The sequence below is a fragment of the Poecilia reticulata genome, linkage group LG10, assembly GCF_000633615.1.
Source record: "Poecilia reticulata strain Guanapo linkage group LG10, Guppy_female_1.0+MT, whole genome shotgun sequence".
NCBI classification, from domain to species: domain Eukaryota; kingdom Metazoa; phylum Chordata; class Actinopteri; order Cyprinodontiformes; family Poeciliidae; genus Poecilia; species Poecilia reticulata.
In genome coordinates this window covers 16,658,989-16,684,545 of record NC_024340.1, presented here as the reverse complement: position 1 = coordinate 16,684,545, position 25,557 = coordinate 16,658,989, and the positions used below count along the sequence as shown (strand labels likewise).

The window sequence follows — 25,557 nt, the reverse complement described above, 5'->3', positions numbered from 1 at the left end:
TGTGTGTGTGTGTGTGTGTGTGTATGTATGTATGTATGTATGTATGTATGTATGTATGTATGTATGTATGTATGTATGTATGTATGTATGTATGTATGTATGTATGTGTGTAGATTTTATCAGGGCAGATGCTGTGTTGAGTTTAAAGGACACTTCTTTTACCTCCCTGGGTTTGCCTCTGCTCTCCACTTCCAGCGTACAATGACGCTGCTCAGGACAGGAAGAATATTCGGTGCACACACAACTCGTACTTCATGCAGGACGACCTGGAGGAGAGCGCGGAGCGGAAAGCGTGTCAGTTCAAGAGGTCCTGGTTGGGGGAGTGTTCAGGGATGCAGGACCCCCACTATGGCTATTCTCAGGGAAGGCCATGCATCCTGCTCCGCATGAACCGGGTAAGGAGAGTGGCAGTCACTGCGAATATGAAGGATGAGGAGCTAACAGAGCGGGACTGAGGGTGTAATCGCTGAATAGTGACTCCTTGTGGCCAATTGTAGAACAACACGGGAACCGTTTGGGAAAAAAAACTTGATCGCCATTGAGTCTATGTATACTGCTCAAAAAAATAAAGGGAACACTTTAACATTTAAGTGAACACTGAAGTGTTCCCTTTATTTTTTTGAGCAGTATATATTAGGACTGGGCAATAAATCAATGACAATATATATCGCATTACAGACGTGATAAGTATTAAAAGAAAAAACGTCCTCTAGAAAATTCAATCGTTTAACCGAACAGCACAGCATTCTGGGAGATGTAGGCAGCAGAGGAAAGGTTTTAGCTAGATTGGTGGGATCAGGGCAATATTTTTATCCATATTCCCACCTTTCCGACAGTCTTAAGGACTCCTCGATTGTCGGGATGACTCTTAAGATAAACTTAAGCAATATCCTCGCCGTGTGTGGTGAGCTAAGAGTGATTTGGTCCGCTTGGAAGCCCGTCGGAACCGCTCCGATCTAAAATCGGGGCTATTCAACTCACTCGAGCGAGTTACTTAGCTCCTCGCTCACTCTTTGGTTACCTAGCAACAGTGTGTTGACCTCATAACTGCTTAAAAATAAACTGACAGAGTGAAGGGAGAAAATGAGAACAGTAGGAGAGACACGAACAGCAGTTTTGCTTTATTTAACATATATAAAACAAAAACGAATAACTAATTATCGATATCGACTGATATGAAATCCTTATATTACAATACATTTTTCAGCCATATTGTCCAGCCCCAATATATTTAGCTTTCAAGGTAAATATTTAGCTTGGAGCGAAATATTTTTATTTGTGAGCTAAATAGTTAGCTTGCTGATTTAGTTTGTAACTAGCACATTTATAAAAACATGAACAACAAGATGAAAATATGACATTTTCCTCTCTTTTAACAGGCTAAATAACCCAAACGTTTCAGTTAATTTTTTCACTATTTTACTTTGGAAACAGTATACTGTGTATATGGAAACTTGTGTGAGTTTTGCTTAAGGTTAATTTCTAAAGTAAAATCTGGAAATCTATGTTTTTTGTGTGTGTGCTAAAATGTACTTTATGTTATTGTTTCATAGATTCTTGGTTACCTACCTGGACAGGGTAAACCAATAGATATCACTTGTGGTGTTAAGGTATGAAAAACATCAGATCATTTAATTATATTGTATTAAATGCAGTGCCTTTCTAAACTATCATACTCCTTGAACATTTTTACATTTTGCCTCACCAAAACCCATCTTTTAATGTATTTTATTGTAATTTTAGTCACAAAGAATAACTGGAGTGGAAGAAATAGCAGTTTTTATGGTGTGGTATTACCTAAAGTCGCTACGTAAAGTTGCACTACTTGTCAGAAAATCGTGTAGTGTAACCAAGCGCTGCCGTTTCCACAAATCTGCTCCCTAGAGCTGCAGTGTCCAGCCTAGCTGCTGCCTCACAGCGCAGCCCTCCTGCACCACTCAGCTCCTTCAGACTATCTAGGAGCAATTAGCAAAAACCTGCTGGAAATGCATCTCTGCTGAGCTCACTATAGGAGCTACTTCTCAGACCGGCTTTGAAAGGCTTAATGAATGGAGAAACTTTATTGTGATGACATGCTGACATATCGGAAAGAGCAGGAGCTTCTTAAAGAGACTCACACCCAATTTCAAGGTGTTAAATTGCAATGTTAAATTTCTTTCAAGTCATGTTTGATAAATACAGCATTTTTGTAACAACTCAAGGTAACATAGTTAGTTACGGTACTTGATTGTGCTATACGTTGCAACGTGACGTCATGCACACCATCTCTCTGATGGAGGGCAAAAAAGCTGCTAGCCGACGATCACTACCATTGGTTTTAGCTAAGTTATCATAATTTGCTAAATCTTAAATGTATGCATGACATTTAAAAGAAAAAGGGACACAGTAGCTTTGCTACTATTTGTCAACACTACAACAAGTAGATAATGTCAGAAAAAAGTTTTAATTTAAAAAAAATGGCGAGGGTGAGGGAAGCTAGCTTGACTATGACAACCTTAACATGTAAATATGCTGTGGAATTCTGGTGCTATACATAATATTGCTCCATTAAAATAATAATAAAATCATGTATTCATTTCCTTCCATTTCACTATTATAGCCTACTTTCTGTTGGTCTATCACATAAACTAATTAAAATGATGGCAAAATGTAAAAATATTCCCAGGTTATGAATTTAAATGAGAACAAGTTAAGAAAATTATTTGTTTTCTCTCCTAGAAAGGACCTCAAGACGCCATAGGAGATATTCAGTTTTTCCCTAAAAACCTTTTTGACCTGAAGTACTACCCTTACTACGGGAAGCTCAGACATGTAAGTGCTGATTGACGAACCGGGAGTTCAGTCGAACCCGATCAATCTGAATCGTTTTGTGTCCGTTTCGTCGCAGGTGAACTACTCCTCGCCGGTGGTGGCTGTTCGTTTCACAGGAGTGCAGCAGGACGCCCACATCCACGTGCAATGTAAACTGAACGGGAAGGGAATCATTAACGATTCGCCCACCGACCGCTACCTGGGCAGCGTGACCTTCACCCTGGAGGTCGGAGCGTGAGGCAAAGACATTGCGAAGCTCCTGTGATGGAGGCAGGAGAACATGCACAAGAGAAGAAATATTTTAAACCCTTTTTTTCTTGAATTATTTCCTCATCTTTCTCTTAAATACCCATGTCTTCTGCTGTGAAACAAATAAGGAACTAGATTTATACATTTTTATTTTGCATCTGTTGTGTCTTGAACCTAAAGCAGGGTGTTGGCACCCACAACAGACAGTGCTGTGCACCGGACAGCTGCATAGTGGGAATTACAATTCAGCTCCTCGTATTTTATAATGATTAGCAAAATTAATCAAAACTAAATTAAACTCTGCCCAATTAGTTAGCGTTTCTGGCTATGCAAATCCAATTCTGACTTAAAGCATTACTAGGAAATTAGAAAATGTCGGCAGGTTAGTTGGTTTTTCTTGCACATTTTTTTTGTAATGGTGATAAGGTACTAATTTGTTTTGAATTATATTGTTCAATTAAGTTGTAAGAATTCAAAGAACTATCATGTAAGCGCTGAAAAGAAGACTTGTGTTGTACTTATACAGAGAAAATGACATAATAAATGCAAATACATGATTACTATATTTTTTTGTTGAATAGAGCAGTATTTTAAATTTATGATGTGTGTATGCTTCTTTTTTTTTCAAAAGTAAAATACTATACCAGACTGATCAATAAAGAAATATATTATGATAAATAATAATTCTACTATGAATCCAATTTGATTTTAACTTTTCCCGGTAAGTGAAATCATGACCTGAAAATCATTGTTTTTACTCAGGTAAGGGTCTAAATTGGGGCCATAAAGTTTGCTCAAATGAAAAATAATTTAAAACTGAAAAAAAGCTTTGAAACAAAAGTAATGTTTTAAAACTACAAAAAAATGATGTGAATTTGAATAAAAATGTTCAAAAATACTTTTCATGTTTTTTCTTTCACTTTTGGATTTCTTTTTCTTTTGAACATACTTTATGGCCCCAATTTAGCTCCTTACCCAGGTTATCTTTGGTAGATCAGACATATTTAAGTGTGAAAATCTGTATTGTTGACACCTTTTATATTTTTACAGAACTCTACATGTTGGATGTTAGCTCCATGTCATTATGGATAACAATATTCAAGATATCAACTAAAAGCTTCAGACAAAAACAAGATAACTTATCAGACTGAAATTGTGGCTGGAATGAATCAGGCTTCTGTGTACAACACAGATTATTAAAGAACCAAACTGAACAAAGTCCAGTTTGAGCTTCCACATGACTTCAGGCTAAAGCCTGACCCAACCCAACCTTTGAGCTCAATTCAGTCACAAGACTCCTTCACTCCCAATAAATACACAGCAGAAGAACAGAGATACAAAACAAGAAATGAACTTTATTACTGAATTTGTTCCCCACTCGTGTTAAAGCGAGCCCAACGTGTCACATTCCTCCATCAGAAGCTCATGATGAGGTGCTCAACAGAAAGGCACGGAAACTGTAGAGGTGTGAGGATGAAAAACGCTCAAAGATCGGAGAAATGGCGGCGCTGGGTCCGTGCTCGTTTTGGTACAAAGACGTTCCCATCAGAAACCAGTATGAAGAACAAAAAAACAGATTTTTCTTCTAAAATGGTGCATATTAAATCAAAATACAGGTTAAGGATGGTTTAAAATTAAAATTAGTTTTTCTCTTTGTCAAAAAACATCTATATAAAACTTTTAATGAGTTTGAAAGAGAATCAAATCACATCATTGGCAGCTGTAAAGATTTGTACCCGGACCATTTATGGGCAAAGACGTAACGGGAGGAAGTCTACTCTTTTCCCCCTGCTGCTGCTGTCCATTCAGAACAGGTACACTGCAAAAACGCAAAATATTACCATGTGTTTTTACTTGGTATCTAGTGAAAATATATTAGTACACTTGAAATGAGACAAAGCTAAATAACTTCTTAGCCAGATATAGAAGTGTTTTTTTAGTCAGTAATTTCTTAATATTGATTAAAAAGATTATCTTACTTATTACGAGTTTTTTTTTCATGTTTTAAGTGAATTAATCTGCCAACAGAAAGTTTTTACAATTAATGTGACTGAAATATTGACTTAAAACCAGCTTCAATTTCTTGCTGAAAATTACTTGTTAGTTTTGTATTATTTCAAGTGCACTATGATATTTACACTAGAAACTGGACCAGAAATACTTGGTAATATTTTGTTTTGCAGTGTACATGGATACAAAAGCATTTTGCACCAATTCTTTCCACTGTTTAATGACTTCCTGATGGTTTATAGCAGGGGTGCCCAAAGTTGGTCCTTGAGGGTTAGCATCCTGCACGTTTTAGTTCTCTCCCTGGTTTAATGCACATGGATCAAATGATGGCTCGTTAGAAGCCCTAAGAGGAACATTGACGAGCTGAAAAGGTTGTTACTACCACCAGGGAGAGAACTAAAACGTGCAGGATACCGGCCCTCGAGGATCGACTGTAGACACCCCTGGTTTATAGGGTTAAATTTAAGATTCTCAGGTTAGATCGTGTGGTTTTAATAGCACCACTGCAAAAACACCAAAATGTTACCAATTTTTTTTTTTTTGGTCTAATTTTTAAAGTAAGTTAGTCCTGTCTGATTTCAAGTGTACCAACATATTTGCACTAGAAACTAGACAAAAAAAAAAAAAAAAAATCTTGGTAAGATTGTGTTTTTGCAGTGCGTCGATAACGGTTTTTAAATCCCTCAATCGTTCACTTTCTTAAAGGCCAAAGAGCAAAAATGTGTCACTTTAGTGATATCAATTCCCCTTTTTTTATTTTAGTGCCGGTATTTTAATTTCTTCTATTGTAATGTTTTACTTTTCTTGCTGTGTAACACTTTTGGTCATGTTAGTTGACTTTATGGCACTTCATAAATACATTTCACTTGATACAAGTTTATTTGGTCTCCAAAACTGATTTCTGAATACCCAACATGCACAGATGAGTTTGAGGAGAATAATCTCTCTTTAATGTTAAACGGTTCCTGCTGTCAGATGTTAAATCCCAGATTTAAAAGTAAACAACACTGTAATCAAATTAATTTCCAACATACTTTATGTGAGCATTTCAACAAAATTCAAGAGTGACAAAAACTACAAATAAAAGAGAAATAAAACTGGTCCTGATGCTGGTAAAGTGTCTGTTACATTATTTTCCCTTTCACCCGGTGAGAATATGTGCAACAAGTTTAGCTGTTCATTCGTGTTACATGGAGGCAAAAACAAATCTGTGAAAAACCGACGTCTGAGAAATAAGGTTGCTCTTACATTCATCAAAAAAAATCAATGTCTGTCATTCTATGCAAGAGATTAATTTACACATATACTATAATATAGCACAGAAAGTGAGGGCAAAAAGCCTCTCTGGGTTAGGAAGGGAAGAGAGTGCACTGCAAAAACTGAATCTTAAATATTCTTGGTTCAGTTATACTTTTAGCACATTTGAAATAAGACGAAACAAATTTACAAGTAACTTTTCAGGAAGACATAGGAGTTGGTTTTAGGTAAATAATTCCTTAATATTGATAAAAAGTACAAGTTTCACTGGCAGATTATTTCTCTTAAAACATCCAAATAAATTGTTATAAGTGAAATAATCTGCCAATGGAACTAGTTCTTTTTAAATCAATTTTAAGGAATTATTGACTTAAAACAAGCTCCTATTTCTTGCTGAAAACTAATTGTGTTCATATTAGGAACTTGTATTATACGTTAGTAATACTAACTTACATAGCAAGGCATTTGTCCATTGTCAAAAGTAAAAAATATTCTGCTAGTGGAATTAGAATTTTTTAATCTATATTTAAGTATTAGCGACTTAAAACTTGCTGAAAATTATAGTTATCATAATTCAAGTGAACTAAGATATTGCACTAAAAAAAACAATGACAAAAATTACTTAAGATTTTGTGTTTTTGCAGTGTGGAGGGCTAATTCACAGCCATATATCTTTTTTTAACATGCAGTTTATATTAAAACCATTTGTCATCGATCATAAATGTTTTAGTGCTTGATTCAGTCACTTGTCAGAAAAAAAAAAAAAAAAAGAACAAAAAAAACAAACAAAACCAGCTGAAACTGGATGTGGGAAATAAGCTAAAAGGTTATTGCAAGAAAACGCTGCCTCGGAGGAAAACTGAGAAAAATCCAGGAAGCTTTTTGATGCAGATGCATTTTGTTTTTGTTTTTTTTAAATTTAACAGCAGAAAGGGTGGGGAAACGGAGGAGAAGCAGAAGCAGCAGAGCAGGACTCAAACAGACTGGTAACCAGTGCGGCTCTTCCGCCGACCAATCAGGTAAGAGATAAGCACAAGGATGATTAGGAAGCTGAGGGCCACGCCGACGGCGATGGGCACCAAAAAGCTCAAATCAGAGTCCAGGAAGCATTCCTCAGCTGACAGACAGACAGAGAGACAGACAGACAGCAAGTTAGCGCCTCAGCAGGAAGTTAGAGGACGATTTGGGGTTGGAAATAAACGATTAGAAACAAAGTCAGAAGCAGCACGACAGAAACAACCTATGAAAAAATGGAAGCGATGCAGAGCGGATTAGGGAGGAAAAACACAAAAAGGCAGATTATTTTTGAATTCAGTTTTAGAAAATTAACTCACTGAAGTTTGTCTTAAACATTATGCCAAAAGCTGAGTGTAAAAACTGGAAACAGCTCGATCCTAACACAACATGAATGTTTGCTTTTTTTTTTTGGCCGTACTTAATGGTCTTGTGAAAGTAGTCTAATAAAAAACAAATAAAATTAAAGAATAATCACAAAATTGATTAAAAAAAATTCACAAGTTTAAAAATAAACTTTTGAACCGGAGGTTATCCGCGCTACTGAACCGCCATCTTGCTGTTATGCAGTAGCAGCGAAAAGATTAGCTATGACTTCGAGACCAACAAAAAGTACTTAAAAATTGTAAGAGTAATATTTTTAATGTACTTTTACTGTTTTTAGGCTAGAAAGGAACGAAGTGAAAGCTCTAAGCATGTGGCTAGTTTCATTGTCGTCATAGCAACTCTAAAGCAACAGCCATGACCGTTAGTTACGGATGCCCACCATCCGATTAATGTTTTTTTTTTTTTTTTTTTTAATGGCAACAGTTTTGTTTAGAGATTTAATAATCCATGTTGTTTATAGTTTCGGTTGTGTGCAGCAGCAGCCGCCATTTTGCAACCAGCTCTAATTAATTATATTTTAAGTGCAATTTCTGGGAATCATCTCCAATTTCTGTTTGGTAGCTTTGAGTACGTCAAGCGTGTTTCCAGTCTTTATACAAAGCTAAAAGAATCAGAAGACCCATAAGTTAACAGAACAAAACACACAAGATTACGCTTTTGTCGTCACCAATTAGTGAAAAAGCAGCGATTTAAATAAGGCGGCGGCCACCCCCTGCAGCTCTAAACGAGGAGTAAGATCAGAAAGACTGGTAGCCCGACGCCATGTTTCTCTTCCTCCCGATGAAATAAGCCAGCAGAACAATAAGTATGAGAACAAGCAGGGCAACGCCGACAGCTATGGGAACAAGGTAGCTCTCCTCATCAGTCAGGCATTCCTCAGCTAGACGGGAATGAAGAGAGCACACACATGAATGTCTCACCCACTTAAAGACTAAAACACCTGAAAGGAAGCAGTTAGTCAGATAGAAAGCATAAACAACAGGGAATCCCTTCTGTACATTTTCAAACATTTTTATTTCCATTGAAAATACTAAAAACGCTTCATTGACACAATTCAAGCGTGATGCAGCCAATAGCAAAATAACACGTCAGAGACGGTCCTGCAGCAGATTCCCTTTTCTTTCAATTATATGACAGAATCTGAATAACTGAGCTTATTTTATTGAGTCGGAATTATAAACAAGTCCAGTTAAAAGCTTTATTGGTGCTGCAGGAACATCTTTATATTTAAGGCAGTTTTTTTTTTAACACAAAGACACAAATCACAAGCAAAAGACAGGCAAAAAAAAAAATCTATGCTAATTTTTGATTAAAAAGCAGTTATTCATACACATGTACAATAAACCTGTGAAAGCAAATTTCATCAGCGCAAACAATGCACAGCACACTGCAAAAAACAAAACCGTAACAAGCGTTTTTTCTAGTGCAAAAATCTGAGTACACTGGAAAAAAAAACAACTTAAAAGCAAAATATATTAGGTTGGTTTGAGTCAATAATTCATTAAAAATTTTCAAAAAGGTGCCAACAGATTATTTCACTTAAAACAAGTGAAATCTGCTAAACTACAATTTTTTCCATCAATATTGAGGAATTGTTGACTTAAAACAATCTCCTCTTTGTTGCTAAAGTTACTTGTAAGTTTCGTCTCATTTCAAATGTGCTTAAATATTTGACTATAAGCTATAGACAAAAACACTTTGTAAGAGTTTTGATTTTTTTTGCAGTGTAGAAACTGATGCACAGCTACAGTCGTCGCTATGGAAACACTTCCTGCCTGCCGCCATTCCTGAAGCTGCTCAAAACCTCAATTAATCCCGACAACCAATGACTTCCTGCACGGAGAGAACTTTGTGTTTTTAAATGGAAAATTTTAGAGATTATATGAACAAACATGGCAGCAGATTAAAATATGCTGAAATCTAATGAAACCTACATCAGACTCCACAGAAGTTATTATACAAGTTGAACAAAACTAGAGATGCACCAACTGGAGATTGTAACTGGATCATTTTTGTACTCTGATCTGTGATTAACCTAGTTGGAGTTAAAAAAAAAAAATAATTGAAATCAGATGTAATCTTATTCCATAATTGTATGTTTAATTTAAAATAAATACTTTAAATAACCTGCTGCACATTTTTCCTCTGTTATAATATGAAAAAAATTCCTAAATTAGCAGGTCGAATATTAAAGAAAATTGGTTTACATCGTCCAGGAAAATTAACAATCGGTGCATCTGAGGATAGGAAATAGGATACATTATATTTTATTAATATGCATAATATAGAGTTGGTAAAAATAGGAATTAGTTGATCAGACATCAAAGAACGGTTCTAAACTGCAAAAACAAAGTATTACCAAGTATTTTGGTCTAGTTTCCACTGTATTTAAAATAAGAAAACTACCTTACAAGTAACTTCAGAAAAAATAAGATCTTGTTCTAAATCCATAATATTGATTTACAAATCCTACTTCCACTGGTAGATAATTTCATTTATAACATTTTTCCATGTTACAAGTGAAATAATCTGCCAGTGGAATTAGGACTTTTACAAATATTAAGAAAGTATTCACTCAAACCAAGCTCAAAAATGTTGCTAAGCTGGTTTTTCCATAGTTCAGGTGTTTAAGATATTTGCACTGGAAACTACACAAAAATACTTGTTAATATTTTGAGTTAACAGTGTAACCGGTGCATCGCTAATATAAACTGAAACCATTTTTTTGAAAAATAAACTCCAGCTCACTATTATTTCCAGTTTTTATCTCTGCAGCAGTGAAACAGCTCCTGGCCTTTCAACTCTCATCAAAAAACAAAAACACAAGTGATATGATTTCTTGTTATTTTCTCTAAAGCTTCATCTAGATTTTTTATTCTGTCACAAATATTCAAAGACAATGAAAAGTTTTCAGGACCGTAAGCGTCCTCTCATCCAGCTGATCGCAACACAGGTGAGAAAATTAGACTACAAGCAACATAAAAACCCCCTTAGTGCATTTCTGTGCAAACATTCTGATTCCAGAACGATTCGCAGCGAAAGTGACAAACATTTGATTTCCCTTTTCTGACTCTAATGCCACCATGTGTTTGTTGATCAAATTAAAAAAGGATAAGGTGATTCGTTCTAGTTTGCTCTTATTGGAGTGTGTGCAAAAATAAAAATAAAAAGACTCTCAGGTTAAATTAACAATGGCTTCCTTTCTGTAACACTTTAAATCTGAATCAGATGCGTAAATTATCTGCTGAATATCTGTTAGTAATAAGTTAGTCATAGGCGGAGTATTAGACATTTCAGATAAAAGAATGAAAAAAAACTGGCTATGGAGGAGTAGATTTAAGCCAAAAATAAATTGAGATTAATTTCACATATTAAGAAAATAAAGGGGATATTCTCTGTTTTTATGATTCAAGGCATAAAGTTACAAAATAAGTCAAATTTGTTCGAAAAAAAAAAAAACCTGACAAAAAGTGACCAAAGTCGAAGGTTTAGGAGAAATTGCATCTGAATATTTTCCAAAAAGTTTAAAAGTCTGCACTGCAAAAACACAGAATATGACAAAGTATTTTTAGTTTCTACTGCAAATATCTTCAGTTGAAATAAGACAAAAATAATTTATCAGTAACTTTTTTAGCGAGACAAAGCAGCTAAAAGATACCAAGTTAGTTTTGTCTTATTTAAAGTGAGCAGAGATATTTGCACTAGAATGTCGACTAAAATACTTTTGCCGTTTTTTGGAGTTTGGATCCAACATTCAGAAACATCATGTACTCATAAGAATTTGATCCCTTTGTTGCAAATGTCTGACTTTATAATTGAAATAAATAAGTTTTCTTCAGAAAAATGTTTTTTAAACAAATTTGACAGCAAAATTTTATTTTGCAAATTTATGTTGGAAATCAGAGAATATCCAAGTTTTCTTGTAAATGTGAAATTATTCCACAAATGAGATTTTTGACAAACAATTCACTCCTCTGGTCAATTATTACTTCTTTTTTTCATCTATAATGACCAATATTTCCTTATGCACTCATAACATGAACAGAGCCTCAAAGTCTGAAATAAATCCAAAGATTTCTCCTGATCTACAGGGAACAACACGGGTCCGAAACCCACCTCACTCATCTCTGTTGGTGAAATTCTGGAAATAAACAGAAAGCAGCTCGAATATTTTGTTTTGATAATTATTGGGGTGAAAAGAAAAACCATAAACAAGAACAAAACAAAACGAGGGAGGGAATGTGTGCTGAGCAAAGTGCAGGATCTTAAAAGCTGAAGATCTTGTGTGAAAAACTAGACGAACTGACCAGAGGCTATAAATCTTCAGGCGTTTTTGCACACAGAAAACGAGCTTTGCCGTTTACCTGAACTTAAACAAGAAGCAAAACGGGAAAGACAAAAACAAACCGAACCAGGGGAGAAACAAGTTTGGTCCTTGAGGAAAACATCAAATTCATTTTTGGGTTGATTCAATTTAATCAAGTTGTATTTTTCTTCTACTTAATTTTATCACCAGCCGATACTAAAATGATTATTTTTCAATCTTAAATAGATTTGCCAGATCAAACCCAAGGACCAGGCTTGGGAATCCCGTGACATGTGAGGAGCGAACGCACGCTGGATTTAAAGGGTCTGGTATCCAACATGGGTCTTTCTTCGACCAATCACGTAAGCGATCACTACAATGAGAATCAAGCCAGCCAGAGCAGCACCAACAATGATTGGGATTAAGATGCTGGAGTCATCCAATGAACATTCATGGGCTGCAGATAGAAAGGAGAGTCAGTCAGCTGGTGGAAAAGTTCAGTTTCTTATTTTCCTCAATTCAAAACAGAGGCAAGAACGAAGCAGAAAGACAAATTATTCACCATCATGGGACAAAACAGCTGCAAAACTCTTCACACTGCTTTTACATGTCCAACAAGAAATGACTTCACTGCATTTTAATGGGATTTTATGTCACAATTTACACAGATTCCACTAAAAACGACTTTTACGCCACAATCTGAATTCTGATCTTTTCACATCTGATAAAATCTGATTTGTGTCGTATTCAAAATCGCATTTTTTGAGGTGAAACGTGTCAAAATTATCCAGCAGAAGAAGCCGAACGGCGTAAATCCAGACTTAAAAAAAATGAATGAAACAAGCAGTACAACGCTTTCAAAGGAGCTTTAAATGGAAAACGATGATGACCTTGTGACGATACGTCTGCGCTCATCGCTGAATAACTTTAAAATCAGACGGCGGCGGCCATTATTATCTCTGTAAACAAAGCGCTGCCGAGTAACATTTCAACTGCAAATGACTGGAGACTGATGTGGAATATCGTTGGAAAAATTTATCGTCCAGCAAAAATTTGTTATAAAAGCATGCCACACTTTTCAGATCAACTGAATGCTAATTTCTGTTGGTATAAGACACAAAATCCCAATAAAATACATTAGAATTTCAGGTGTTAACATAAAAAATTTGAAAAACAAGTCATGACATAATAAAAACACTGAATATTTGCATTTTAAATGAAATTCTTTGCAATAAATGTGCAAATAATGAACTGCAGCTTCCACATAGTAACAGACAGCATCAATATGAACTCGGCACATTAGATGAGAGATAACTGACCTGTGCTGTAGATGCCGTTCTTCACGGCGAACGGCTGCACATGCAGGCTGAAGGTGTAGAAGGAGAGCAGGCTGGTGATGGTGAAGTTCTGCTCCTTGTTGCACATGTAGGAGCTTCCCACCGCCGCCTCCCACAGACTCAGGTTGGCGCCGCTCTGAGCAAAAACGCCTGCAGGGCGACACACAGGAAGCTCAGCACCAAACCTGCAGGTTGTTTCTGAGCGATACGGATAATAAATACCGGAGCTGGAGTTGATGGTGACGTTCACTGCATGGAGGCGGAATTTGTTTGTGTCCTGTAAAGATTGAAAACAATTTATTTAGATAAAGTGTCTGATGCCGAGTGTGCAGATGCATCAGATTAGTAAAACTTCCTCTGTTTTATGGTCGAGAAGTTAAAATGATCACATAAACGTCAAATTTCCTACTTCCGGAGGTTCTCACATTTTTATAGCAGAAAATAAAACCGATAATTTTTAATATGTTTGCTGATGAGTAAAGAGATCACACAGCATTTCCTCTCATAATGTGCAGTAAAAACATCTAAAGTGCAGCAGAACTGAGTCTTGATGTGAAAAGTTTCAGAAGTAAGTGAGAAAACGGGCATCTGGCCTGCAAAAGGACTAAAATATTACCAAGTAGATTTTATAGTGCAGATGTCTCAGTAAACTTAAAAGACAAAACTTGCAAGTAACTTTTCAGCAATAAATAGAAGCTTGTTTTAAGAAAATTATTCCTTATTTCATTGGCAGATTATTTTAAATTTTTCCATGTTATAAGTGAAATAATCTGCCAGTGACAAGTACTTTTCCCATCAATATTAGGGAATTATTTACTCAATAGCAACTCATGTTTATTGCTGAAAGTTACTGATAAGTTAGTAAATTTGAAATAAGAAAACTAAGATATTTGCACTATAAACTTGACCAAAACCACCTAATAATATTTTGTATTTTTGTAGAGCAGATTCTTGTTTTCTCCCTCATTTCTGAAAATGTTTCACATTTTGCAGCTTTTTAGATGTTTTTACTGCACATTATGACAAGATAAACTGTGTGAACCAAGATATTTGAACTAGAAGCTGGTCAAAAATACTTAAGATGTTGTGTTTTTAAAGTGTATGCAATAGCATATTTGATTTTCACCTTTTCTTTGAGAAATTAAATTGAAGATACAGCTGGAAATGAGTATATAAGACAGAAATGAGCTTCAACAAACAAAACAATGAGTTTATGAAACTTGCATTGTAGAATGAGAGGGAAACGGCGATGTTGTTGGACACCAGGATGAGCTCGCTGTTGTCGGCTCCACAGCTTCCAGAAACCTCAGTCGGAGGGTCAAAGTTCACCTCCTGATACTTCTGAACACACAGAATAAAAACCACTATGCTGTTAAAGAAACTATTCCCAAACTACTGCTAGACATTTACAGTGTTTGAAATGATTTTGTCAAAAATGTCGGTCATGATCGATTTATATAACGTAATAAAAATAATAAATCATCTGAAGGATGAATACTTTTTAAAGGCACCGTATGTGTTAATTATTAAAGTAATTGATTATCCTCATTATTAATCACAAAAATTTAAATATTCTGCAGATTTTTAATTTAAGTACTTTAGCCTTTTATCTTTACAATATTACAAAAGCATTAAAAGATGCTAAGAAACAATTTGATTTTTTAAAATAAAGTTTTGGCTTAAAAGCTGCTCTGAATGTCGTTTAATCAGCAAATGCCTTTGAGCCAGTATACTCCAGTTAATGATTATCGATTACAAAATTAGTCAACTCTTTAAATAAATTGATTCATCTCGATTAATTATTTAATCTCTGGCACATTCTGCAGATTTCTCATTTAACTACTTAAGCTTATTTTAAATAATATTGAAAATACATTAGAAAATGCAAATTTAATGAAAACATTTTATTGCCTAAAATACAATAACAGCGTTGCCTTGGTGTTCACCTGATGCATCTGCAGCAAAATAAAAATAAATATTTCTAACATGTGAAAGGTTCAGCTAATTTATCATAAATACAGTGAAGGGTTGATTACTTTTAGATTAATGATCAATAACTAAATAGCAAAAAGGTGTTTAATAGGAGATTTTTACAGAATCTGAACTGGATGAAGCCAAAACTGCCAAATGAAAAGATCAAGGTAGAAAATATTTACAGCTAAAGACCTTTTTTGTATCTTAAATGCAAAATGTTTATATTTCTGTACAGTTTTGGCTTAATTGCTGCTCTGAATGTGTTATTTAGCTACATTTACTTGAGTAAATATTTTTTTAAGTACTTTTAGGAGTATTTTAGTACTTTGTACTGTTTACTTCAGTCATTTTATGATGAAGTATTTCTACTCTTAGTTGAGTAAAATGTCAGTTCTCATGTTTTAGCCAAAACAAATAAATAAAAATAGCACACAGGCTCAGTTTTTGTTAAAGTTTTACATTGAAACAAATTAAAAAAAAAAAAAGAGAAAAAAGTTTGTGACATTATGAATTATATTTTAATCTGTAAAACACCAAAATCTCCACTTTACTTTACATTTTGGTGCGTCTGACGATGTAATTTTTAATACTAATTGATTGATAATTTGATCATCAACTCAGTACTTGATTGAACTTTTTACCAGATACTTTCTCTGACAAATACTTTTTACCTTCACTTGAGTAAATTTATGCACCTCTTGCTCTGAACGCACCTTGTTCTGAGTGAAGCCGATCCTCAGGCCGAAGTTGGCCAGCAGGCAGGCTGTGCTGTTGGCGTCGTGCCTGATGGAGTAATTCCCCACGGTGGGAGTGGGCAGAGTGGGAGTGGGGGTGGTGGGGGGCGCCACGGTGGTGGCGTTGGTGGCCGGCGCCACAGTGGTGGCGTTGGTGGCCGGCGCCACAGTGGTGGCGTTGGTCACATGAGTGGGAGTGGGAGTGACGGGTTCGTCCGCACGGCAGGTTGTTACTGGAAAACAGAGATCGGATCAGAACTTGATATGTGAAGGTCTGAGCCCGGAGGAGGGCGAGAGGCGGCGGTTCTTACGGTTCTTGCTCCTGTTGCCGCTGACGATGAAGGCCTGTATGAGCACGTCCGACAGCGTCATGTTGGCCCTGAGCGAAGCGACGAGCGTGTCTTTACTTTTGCACGAGTAGGACGTGTTCATGCCGACGTCTGTGATGTCAGGCTTTGTCTTCACGGTAATAGTTTCTACAAGCAAGGGAAATAAAAAAAAAAAGTTCAGCAGCTCATCCGAGTTTATTTCAATTAAGAAAACAAAATAAATGTGGCAACACTTTTCTGTTGTGTTAAATGGAAAAAGTACAGAAGAGGATTAGGGCCACTAAAAAAAAATAATCTGATTTTTGATCTCAGGATTAAAATCAGAATTCTGCATGAAAAAAATCTAATGTTTGAGAAAAAAGTCAAAATTCTGAAATTGGAGTCAGAACTCTGCAATTAAAAGAAAAAAAAAAAAAAAAGTCAGAATTTGGAGAAAAAGTACGAATTTTGAGAAAGTCAAAATTTGAGGAAAAAACATCTGAATTCAGAGAAAAAGTCAAAGTTTGAGATGAAAGTCAGAATTCTAAGAAAAAAAAGTTAGAATTCAGAGAAAAACTAAGATATTTGAGAAAGTCAAAATGTCTGAATTTTGAGAAAGTCAAAATTCTGAGAAAGAAAAGTCAGAAACTGAGATTAAAGTCAAAATTTACAGGCAAAAAAAGTAATTTTTTTCCAGTGGCCCTTATAGTCTTCCGTACAAAAGTATCCCGTTCCCACACAATAACGTACCAACCAGTTCACGCAGCACCTTGAATTCCGAGAGTTTTCTGCTACAATATAAAGTTTCTGTAAGGTTTTTTCCATGCATGTTTTATATCAGAACAGGTCAAACATGGATTTTCTCCAAGACAGAAACTTTCCTAAGAGAGTAAAACACATCTGAGCTATTTGGAATACAAGTTATTTTCACGTGGCAACAAGGTCGTCTGTTAGTCTGAAAGGTTGATAACGAGACGTTTTCATGCACATTTCCATCTCTACATAAATATGAAATAAATTTTCAGTTTCTGCACCAAACTGAGGCTGTGTGCAATTTTAAATCAACATTTCTTCTCACTGTGACGGCATACAAAATACACCAGGCTGTATTTGCCAATTTATTGCAAGGCAACGCAAAAGAAAACAATTCCCCCCCCCATGCTCCATAGGGGGCGCCATGTAAAGCAGACGACGTTACCGTTGGATGAAGAATCCGGGAAGACTTTTGAGTCGTTGAGGTTGTAAACAAAGGTCATGGTGTCTGCCTGGTAGCTTTCGTCTTTCAGGGAGAAGTCCACGCTCCAGGAGTGTCCGTCCGGGAAGCTGAGCTTCAGGATCGAGTTCGTGTCGTCGCATTTGCTGCCGTCTGATGACGCATTTGCAGGAAGCTCAAATGAAACCGTTTTGTTCTGAAAGAGAGCAGAGAATCATTACAGAAACAAACGATCCGATTCTTAACCCTAGAGTCAATATAACATCAAAAATGCAATAAAAACTTAATTTTCAGTAAAGATGGTATAATTTTACTTAATTCAAAAGAAAAAAAATGGCAGCTTTTTTCCCCCTTTACCTGAACAAAACCATCAGAATTTTAACTTTTGCAAAGCTCTAGACTTTAAATAATAATCTTGTGCTTTTGTTGGCTCATTTTGGCTCTTCTGTAAATAAATACAACAAAATGTTTCCTCAGTCCTAATTATTCCCTCTTGACCCATTTTTCCTGCTGGTTGATAAACTTCCTTGTTCTTTGATCTCAACCGTCTGACTTTACATATTTTATGGACAAATTAAATTTTCCTGCAGGACGCTGAGCAGTGCTGTGGTATTTTAATCGAGTTTTTAAGAATCAGTGAAAGTTTATTAAAGACAGAAAAAATGGGCAATTAAAGTAGAATCTCAAATCAAGACTCATTTTTTACAGTAAAAGTTTTATTTTTACATTATTCCACAAATTTATAACCCATTTTGATTCCTTACTACTGAAACCCTTTAAAAAGTAACATTTTATTTTAAATCTTAAGGAATCTGCCACTGGTAGAGCAGTTAAATCAAAACTGTACAAAATATTTTTTTTTATTTTATTTAAGAGTGAAACATCTTTGTTGGTAAATATATTTTTCCTAAAATAATTGACCATTTAGTAATCAATTAATTGTGACTGGAAACTCAAAAATAAGTCAATTTGATGTAAAAAAAAAAAAAACAAGCAAACTACATATTCAGAGCAGTATTTAAGTCAAACTGTACAAAAATATTTAAAAATGTGCACTTAAGATAAAAGCATCAGTCTAAACATGTTTTTCACAAAACTTCAAGTTTTACCTTCAGCCGGTTCAAATATTTCACTGCAGGAACGCTGCATGTTGGGCAATAAATTTATTATTTTCTCATTATAAAAAAGGAACTGGATACTTTAAATACGTGTAAAAATCTGTAGAATGATCGATTAGTAAAATACTCATAAGTCGGACCATAAAGGGAATTTATTCTAAACCGACGTAAAGTTTGGTTCACAACATCAAAGCAGAAATACAAATTCAGAAAAACAGATTTCTCTGGAAACGTGGCTCAGATTTCTTCTCACCCCACATGTTGTATTTTTGCCCCAGGAGCGTAAAACAATTGTAATTTTGTCTTTAGAGAAGGAAAATAAAACACGGTGAGACCCAGAGCCACTGTGTGACCGGTAGCTTCAGGGAAGTCAGCAGCCGGATGAGCCAGGAAAATCCACGTGTTGGTTGTGAGAACGAAACTTATCAGGGAAAATGAAAATCCTGTTTTCTTTTCAGAACTAATTTTCTGCTGACATCCAAGAGCCACATTATTACATTAAATCTATAACTGCTTTTACAAAAATACAAGTTCCTATTGATTTCTTGATAATTATTTGCACTTGTTTTCTTCTCAGTGTCCGAGCCAAATGACTGATGAATTATAGCAATTATTCCTCAAAAGAAGGATTTTATCAGTGATTAACGTCATTAATAGACGGTAGTCGTTTTTTGACTTCAGTAGAGGTATGCGACTCAAACAGAGGAGGAATATCAGCATTTTCAAATATTATCCCAGACTTTCATTTCAGTGTATCCTTAGATTTTGTGTAGAAAGAGTTGAGACTTTCAGCTGCTTCCTTTTACTACCTCCATGTTTCACACAAGAACAAACAGCAAATGGTGGGTTTTGGAATCTTAATGATTAATCGATTGCTAAATTAGATAATTATTTCAATAAATCGATTAATCGTTTCAGCAATACAACCAAACATCTTTCTTACTTTTTCTGTTGACCATCTTCAGTTTTAGGCCCAAACAAAAAGTAAAATTTGAGATTTAAATAGTTAACATAACATTTACTCCATCGGCTTATGCAATAAAAACATTTATTCTTGTTTCTGTGTTTTTAATCCATTTAAAACTCCAGCAGTTCATCTTTTTCAAGGCGAGTCATGTAAATAAAGCTTTACATTTAACACTAACTTTTGCCATTGAGATTTAAATGGATTGAATGAGATTTCTGACGTTTCGTTTAAAATCCAGAAGTGAAATGACTCAACGAAACAATGAAAGGATGTGCATGAGGAAAACTGACTAAACAAAATGCTGAACAGCAAGAATCTGCTGCTTGTCGTTTCCCCCTTTTCACGAGGACGTCTGCTTCAGGCGCCTGAATCAACCACGTGATTCAGGCGCCTGATAAGAGGAAAGCAGCAGCGACTTCCCAAAGGGCTGTAAAACAGACTGGTGTAGTCAAAGCACAGTGGCTCACCTTGTTGTCAGCAACTTCATAGGTGACAGAGAAGTTGAGGGTCAGACTGGCATAAAGACACAACTTGTCCTTATTCTTGACTTCAACCTCAATGCCATGAGACAGATGGGACACTGAAACAAAAACAATGACATTTTGGTTAAAACGATAAAATAAATTAGCAGCACAAAGTTCTGTACATTAATTTATTCAAACACATTTCAGCTTTTCTGCTGAAGCCGCAGTTTGTAACTTACAAAATTGTTTTACAGATTTAAAGTCGTCGCAAGTTGTGACAGTGAAACATGACAGATAATCGACTGTCTGACAAACATCAAGTAACTTCAAAAAGTAGAATTGGGTGCAACTATTTATTAAACAGGTTTTTTTAACAGCAGTGAAAAGGAGGGACTTTTATCTAGACCTGCCATGATAAATTCAGCTGGACGATAAATTATCCCAGAAGATATCGGGATAAGTGATAGCTATTTGCCGTTATTGTCAAATAGCAATAAACTTTAAATTCTAATGAACATTTAACACCAACTGGAAGACGTTAGAAATGTACAAAATATATGAAAAGGTCTCTAAAAAAAGAAACTAATTGATAGCAAAGCACCAGATTGAAGTTACACTTTTTGGCAGAAAAGAGAAAAGATAAAATTGTGCAAATGGAAATTACTGAGTTTGTTTTAATTCATCATGTCAAGGTTTCCCCAGGAAACGTGCTGAGCTCAGTGGTTTGGTGCTGCAGTCATTCATGAAGCGGTCTGCTGTGTTCGAGTTAAAAATGTTTAAAGTTGGCAGGAAGTTTGAAAATCTCAGTTGATAATTATGTTATTGGAAGATCAACACCTGAACACCAACTACAGCAGCGTTTCTCCACCCTGGTCCTCGCCGCCCCCCTGTCCTGCATGTTTTAGGTGCTTCCCTTCTGCCACACACCTGAATTGCATCTGTGGGTGATTCACAGGCTTCTGCAGTACTTGATGGTCATGCAGTCATTTGAATCAGCTGTTCTGGAATAGAGGCACATCTAAAACATGCAGAGCAGGGAGGCGCCGAGGACCAGGGCTGAGAAGCACTGAACTATAGTCTTAAAAAATGCTGACATTTTACAAAGACCTAAATAAATAAGCCATGTAAGATGGTCAAAATAACAAAAACGAAGCCGAGCTTTCAGAGCTCAAATTATGCAAAGAAAACAAGTTCATGTTAATGTAGAAACAACAGTACTGATGTTTTAAATCAGTATGTGGTGGAAAAACCAGGATTTCAATGGGGTCCAGTGCTGCGGGCTCTTCGTTTATTCCAGAGCTGCTTTACGCATTTAGTTTGTTTTTACATTTGTCAAAAGAAAATTGTTTTACTTCAGCATCACAGTCGTTTCAAAAACATTGGCCACCCCTGCTCCAGGTTTTATGCTTGGAAATCAGATCTTTAATGTGATTTTTCCTGCCGTTTGTGAAGCCTGGTTTCTGCTTGGTCACGCTTCCGTAAATGAATCACTGGGGAAATGCTCACTGAATGGTTGGATGATTCAGCCTCCACAAGCCGGCGGTCACCTCTTCCTCTACAATTACTCATTTTGTCACCAGATCTGAGGAGAAATCTTCAAAATCCACACCACAGCGCTTTCTGCTGCATTGTTTTTTTTAACATCACTCCACAGATTTGTGCTTTAGCAGACGTCAGACATTTACACTTTCTTTGACTTTATTGGTTAGTTTCTGCACCGTCAGCTGCAGAACTTCATGTAAATAAGCATTTTTCTTTCCAAATCACCTTCAATCAGTGGCGTTTGCAATGCAATCATCTTGGAGGTGATCAGCGGATATCTAAAGCACTCAGTCAATTCTGAGCGTCAAAGCAGAGAATATAATGAAACTAAATTTACTCTAAATGTCTGAAATTATCCTGGTACTCTGGTTAGGAATGTCACAATAAATCAATTCATCACATGATAAATTAAAATTAGCTCAATAATTTATTTTTGCATGAGTTGGCGTTTCTCATTCTTTCAAAAACTGGATGATAAAAGTTTTCAGTTTAGTGCTTTGGTCTCAACTAGTTTTTTTTGAAGGACAATTTAGTTTGAGACTTTAATTTGATTTGGATATTTAAAGTGTCTTCCAGTTCCAGTGTTAAAAGTTAATTAGGTTTTAAATGTTTTCTTCCATTATTACGCTTGAAAATGGCCTCAAAACTATTTTATCATTTATCACAATAATTTCTGTGACAATTTATCATCCAACAAAATTTGTTACCGTGACGGGATGAATTATGGGTCATTTTCAAGCTCAAATTAATTTTAGACAAAGTCTGTAACCTGGCAAATTGTGAAAAAAGTTAATATGTTCCAGCTTAAAGAATGTATTTAGAAAAAAAACCAAACAAACGAAGTGCTAGATTTTATAGTCCCGCTTCCCCTTTTGTGGGTGAAAAGATCTAAAACTGTGCAGCAGGCAACAGACACAAAACTGTTGTCAGCAGATTAGCAAACAATGCCAATCAATGTTACAAAGTTGGTTTTAGAGACATGTAAAAACCCACAAAATGACTCTTTGGACCAATAAAAAAAAAAAAAAAACAACAAAGTCATGAAACTGAGACTTGAACTGGTTTAAAAACTGAATATGTGCAGCAGCTGCAGCAAAGTCCACTGATACTGCGCAGTAAAAACCTGCATGCAGGTTACCAGAAAGGACAAGGTTCATTTAGATAACCGATAAGGTTTCACCAACACGCGCCGTCATCAACTCAGCCGCTTGAAAGAATTTCCAGGTAGCAGAAACGTAAAAACACACAAAACGTCAAACTTTCCCCTGTGTTTATAGCCCGCTTTCTTTTTTTTTAAAAATTGAGATAAAAAATGTTTACTGTGCGGGTCAGGTGGAGACGAAGTCAAAACAGAAAGTCGTATGAGAGCAGATCTAGGACAATTACAAGCACTAAAGTTTATGACCAACATCACATATTTAGAGCAACAGATATGCATTTACAACATCGCATGTTTCCTGCCTTCAACTACTTGGATGTTTAAATCTCACCTCTGCAGTGTCAGTTTTACCGTTTTGGCTCTAAAAGCGTGAAACATGTGACTCTACAGCTTCCTGACAAACGGCTGCAAGCTCTTTAGACAGCTGGTCAGCAATGCTATGCTCTCCAGATCAACTGTAAACCTTCAATCAGCAGCAATCTACTGAGAAATGAGCTTCAAACAAATGGCTCTGACATCATCATCTGTACCTGGGACTCTCATATCCCTATAAAAAGAGATTACAACTCTATAACTCCCCATTGTTGAATTTTACAAAGCAATCCGAGTAAAAGTAGACCGACTGCTAGCCAGTGCCGTGGAAAACCAAGATTTTACAAAGTTAGTTAAACTATAATATTGCTGTTTTGATATAATAGTAATGACAAAGTAATCCAAGAATCAATAAACTTTAAACTAATGAACATTTAACACTGGAAGTGGAAGTAATTTTAAATATAAATTATACAATACAAATAAAATCACACTTAAGTACATGTAAACAAAATTGTCCCCAACCCAGAAAGACGACTTTAATTGTCCAGTGTTGGGTCCAAACAATAAATCTTGCAAATGGAAATTTGAGGGGGTTTTTTTAGATGGATAATTTATTAGTATCCCATAGGATACATTTTAAATTTATTACACGAATAAATGTTCCCAAAAGCAGGAATAATTTACATTTTTCCAGCTCTATGGAGAAAAGACCAACAAAGCGCTGTACCTCCCCCACATGTTGCTGCACGCCTGTGGCTTTCTGGCTGAAAGCGGAAATAATGATAAGAGCAAAACTCCTATTGCTTGAAAACTGAAACTAAAGAAGCAGCAATAAGTCATGCTGCCTGACATTACTTTGCAAAATAGCTGCAGAAAACTCACAGCAGACAAAACTGAAACCAACTTGGGGTCAGAAGAATTAAACCGCAATTAAATCTACTGACTCACAAAAGGGAAAAAGAAACTGCTGGCGGATTAACCAGAACATTTCAGCCTATATGAGCAAAAACATTTATTGTCTTGAGTAAGCAAGACAAGATCCAAGTTTAAAAAAAAAAAAATGTAAAGATGGATCCATTTTTTAAATAAACTGAGCAACATAACCTATGTAGTTACTTCAATATTTTTTTTTTAAAACTTGAAAATGTATTTTCGCATCATTTTAAAGTTTCTTTTTCACATTTTCATAAAAATAAGGGTTAATTTCGCAACAGAAATCTTTAGCTTAACGATGCTAACTTGCTGCCAAAAGATGCTAACATTAACTCAGCTAGCTCGGTGAAGGCATTACGTTGCAAAATTTATCAGGCAAATATTTTAAAAATATGTTCCGCTTCCTTAACTTCTAAATAGATACAAGAAGGTTCAAGAATCTACCTGTAACTGGAGCTTAAGCTGCCAGGACAAGAGTTACCTAATCGGTAAGCCAGCTAGCAGCTAAGCTAGCTGAGGTCTGTTGCTGCAAACATTAACTCCTGTATTAAAATCGTTTATTTATTTGGGGGCTTTAAGTTAATAAAAGCCTGGCTGAAGTATGCACGGCGGCATCAAGATATAAATATATTTTAAAGCTACATGTGTTTGAGGAGTTTTACATTGACGTAGGTAACAATTAGCTCTGATGCTACCGCTGCAAAACATCACGACTGCGGTCAAATGAACCAGTTTCAATGTCTTACTCGTTTTTTACTGCCGTTTTCACACGAGTATAATATAAAACAAAATCAAAAACACCTAATTATCCAAATTTAACCGATGAAGGCCTGGAGTACACCATAAGTTTAATCGCGTCACTTCTGAGAAACAGATCCCAACTTTTATTCTTTTTTTTTCTTTTTACAATTTCAGTAACAAATGAATCTGTGGTGATACGTACCAACTCCGAAAGACAAGAAGAAAACAAATGCAGCGTATCGAGACATCATCGCTGAGGGTTTTGGATGTTCAGTCACTGAAGAGGAAAACTAAAAACAGAGAAAAGTGAGGAGACGCTCCGTCGTTCAGGCTGTGCCAGGAAATACGAGTCATATGACTGTGCGTCAAACCTGAGTGAGGTACAGACAGGAAGTCCGGCTTTATTTATACTGTAAATCATTAAAAAAAAATCCTCTCTGAGCCTCTAAATGTCCAGGTAAATGATTTAAAGACCTGTTTACCCACCCCTTTTTATGTAGAAAATATAACGGAATGAGCTAAAAGTGCTTAAAAAAAGAAGGTATTTTTGAAAAAATAAATGCTTTATTTTTGGAACGTTAAAACGAAACCTTGATCTTTCCTTTGTTAAAATAATTTCAACAAGGATAACTTGTATAAGAAAACGTGTGAACTTTATTTTTAAAGTCTGGCTTTACACACACACACACACACACACACACACACACACACACACACA

The 25,557-nt window shown here is 35.7% G+C and overlaps 2 protein-coding genes and 2 long non-coding RNA genes across 6 annotated transcripts in view; 2 read left to right on the top strand and 2 right to left on the bottom strand.

Annotated features, from left to right (window-relative positions):
- LOC103471552 (uncharacterized) overlaps positions 1–252 on the bottom strand; it is a 5,391-nt gene extending 5,139 nt beyond the window's left edge. The window contains exon 1 of the long non-coding RNA XR_534674.1: positions 163–252. This is a non-coding gene — a long non-coding RNA (uncharacterized LOC103471552). The remainder of the gene's footprint in view (positions 1–162) is intronic.
- Positions 1–3,659, top strand: part of atp1b4 (ATPase Na+/K+ transporting subunit beta 4) — a 10,759-nt gene extending 7,100 nt beyond the window's left edge. Inside the window, exons 6-9 of the mRNA XM_008420632.2 lie at positions 196–395; positions 1,554–1,610; positions 2,719–2,811; positions 2,888–3,659. Of these exons, the coding sequence (XP_008418854.1) occupies positions 196–395; positions 1,554–1,610; positions 2,719–2,811; positions 2,888–3,049 (512 nt within the window). The 3' untranslated portion in view covers positions 3,050–3,659. The remainder of the gene's footprint in view (positions 1–195; positions 396–1,553; positions 1,611–2,718; positions 2,812–2,887) is intronic.
- A 3,564-nt stretch (positions 3,660–7,223) lies between these two features.
- On the bottom strand, positions 7,224–25,125 carry lamp2 (lysosomal-associated membrane protein 2). 3 transcript variants are annotated; one of them, XM_008420636.1, is made up of 9 exons: positions 25,042–25,125; positions 20,153–20,265; positions 17,586–17,796; positions 16,391–16,555; positions 16,059–16,312; positions 14,596–14,712; positions 13,594–13,648; positions 13,354–13,521; positions 7,224–7,444 (listed from the first exon to the last, which is right to left on the bottom strand). In XM_008420636.1, exons 1-9 carry the CDS (start codon positions 25,088–25,090, stop codon positions 7,302–7,304), a joined length of 1,275 nt encoding a protein of 424 aa, XP_008418858.1. In that variant the 5' UTR covers positions 25,091–25,125; the 3' UTR covers positions 7,224–7,301. The 3 variants fall into 3 exon arrangements, with proteins under 3 accessions (XP_008418858.1, XP_008418857.1, XP_008418859.1); XM_008420635.1 differs by lacking the exon at positions 7,224–7,444 and adding an exon at positions 8,121–8,608; XM_008420637.1 differs by lacking the exon at positions 7,224–7,444 and adding an exon at positions 9,758–12,491.
- Positions 12,309–25,277, top strand: LOC103471555 (uncharacterized). Its single transcript, XR_534675.1, has 2 exons — positions 12,309–12,396; positions 25,014–25,277. It is a non-coding gene; the product is annotated as an uncharacterized LOC103471555 (long non-coding RNA).
- Positions 25,278–25,557: the final 280 nt, after the last annotated feature.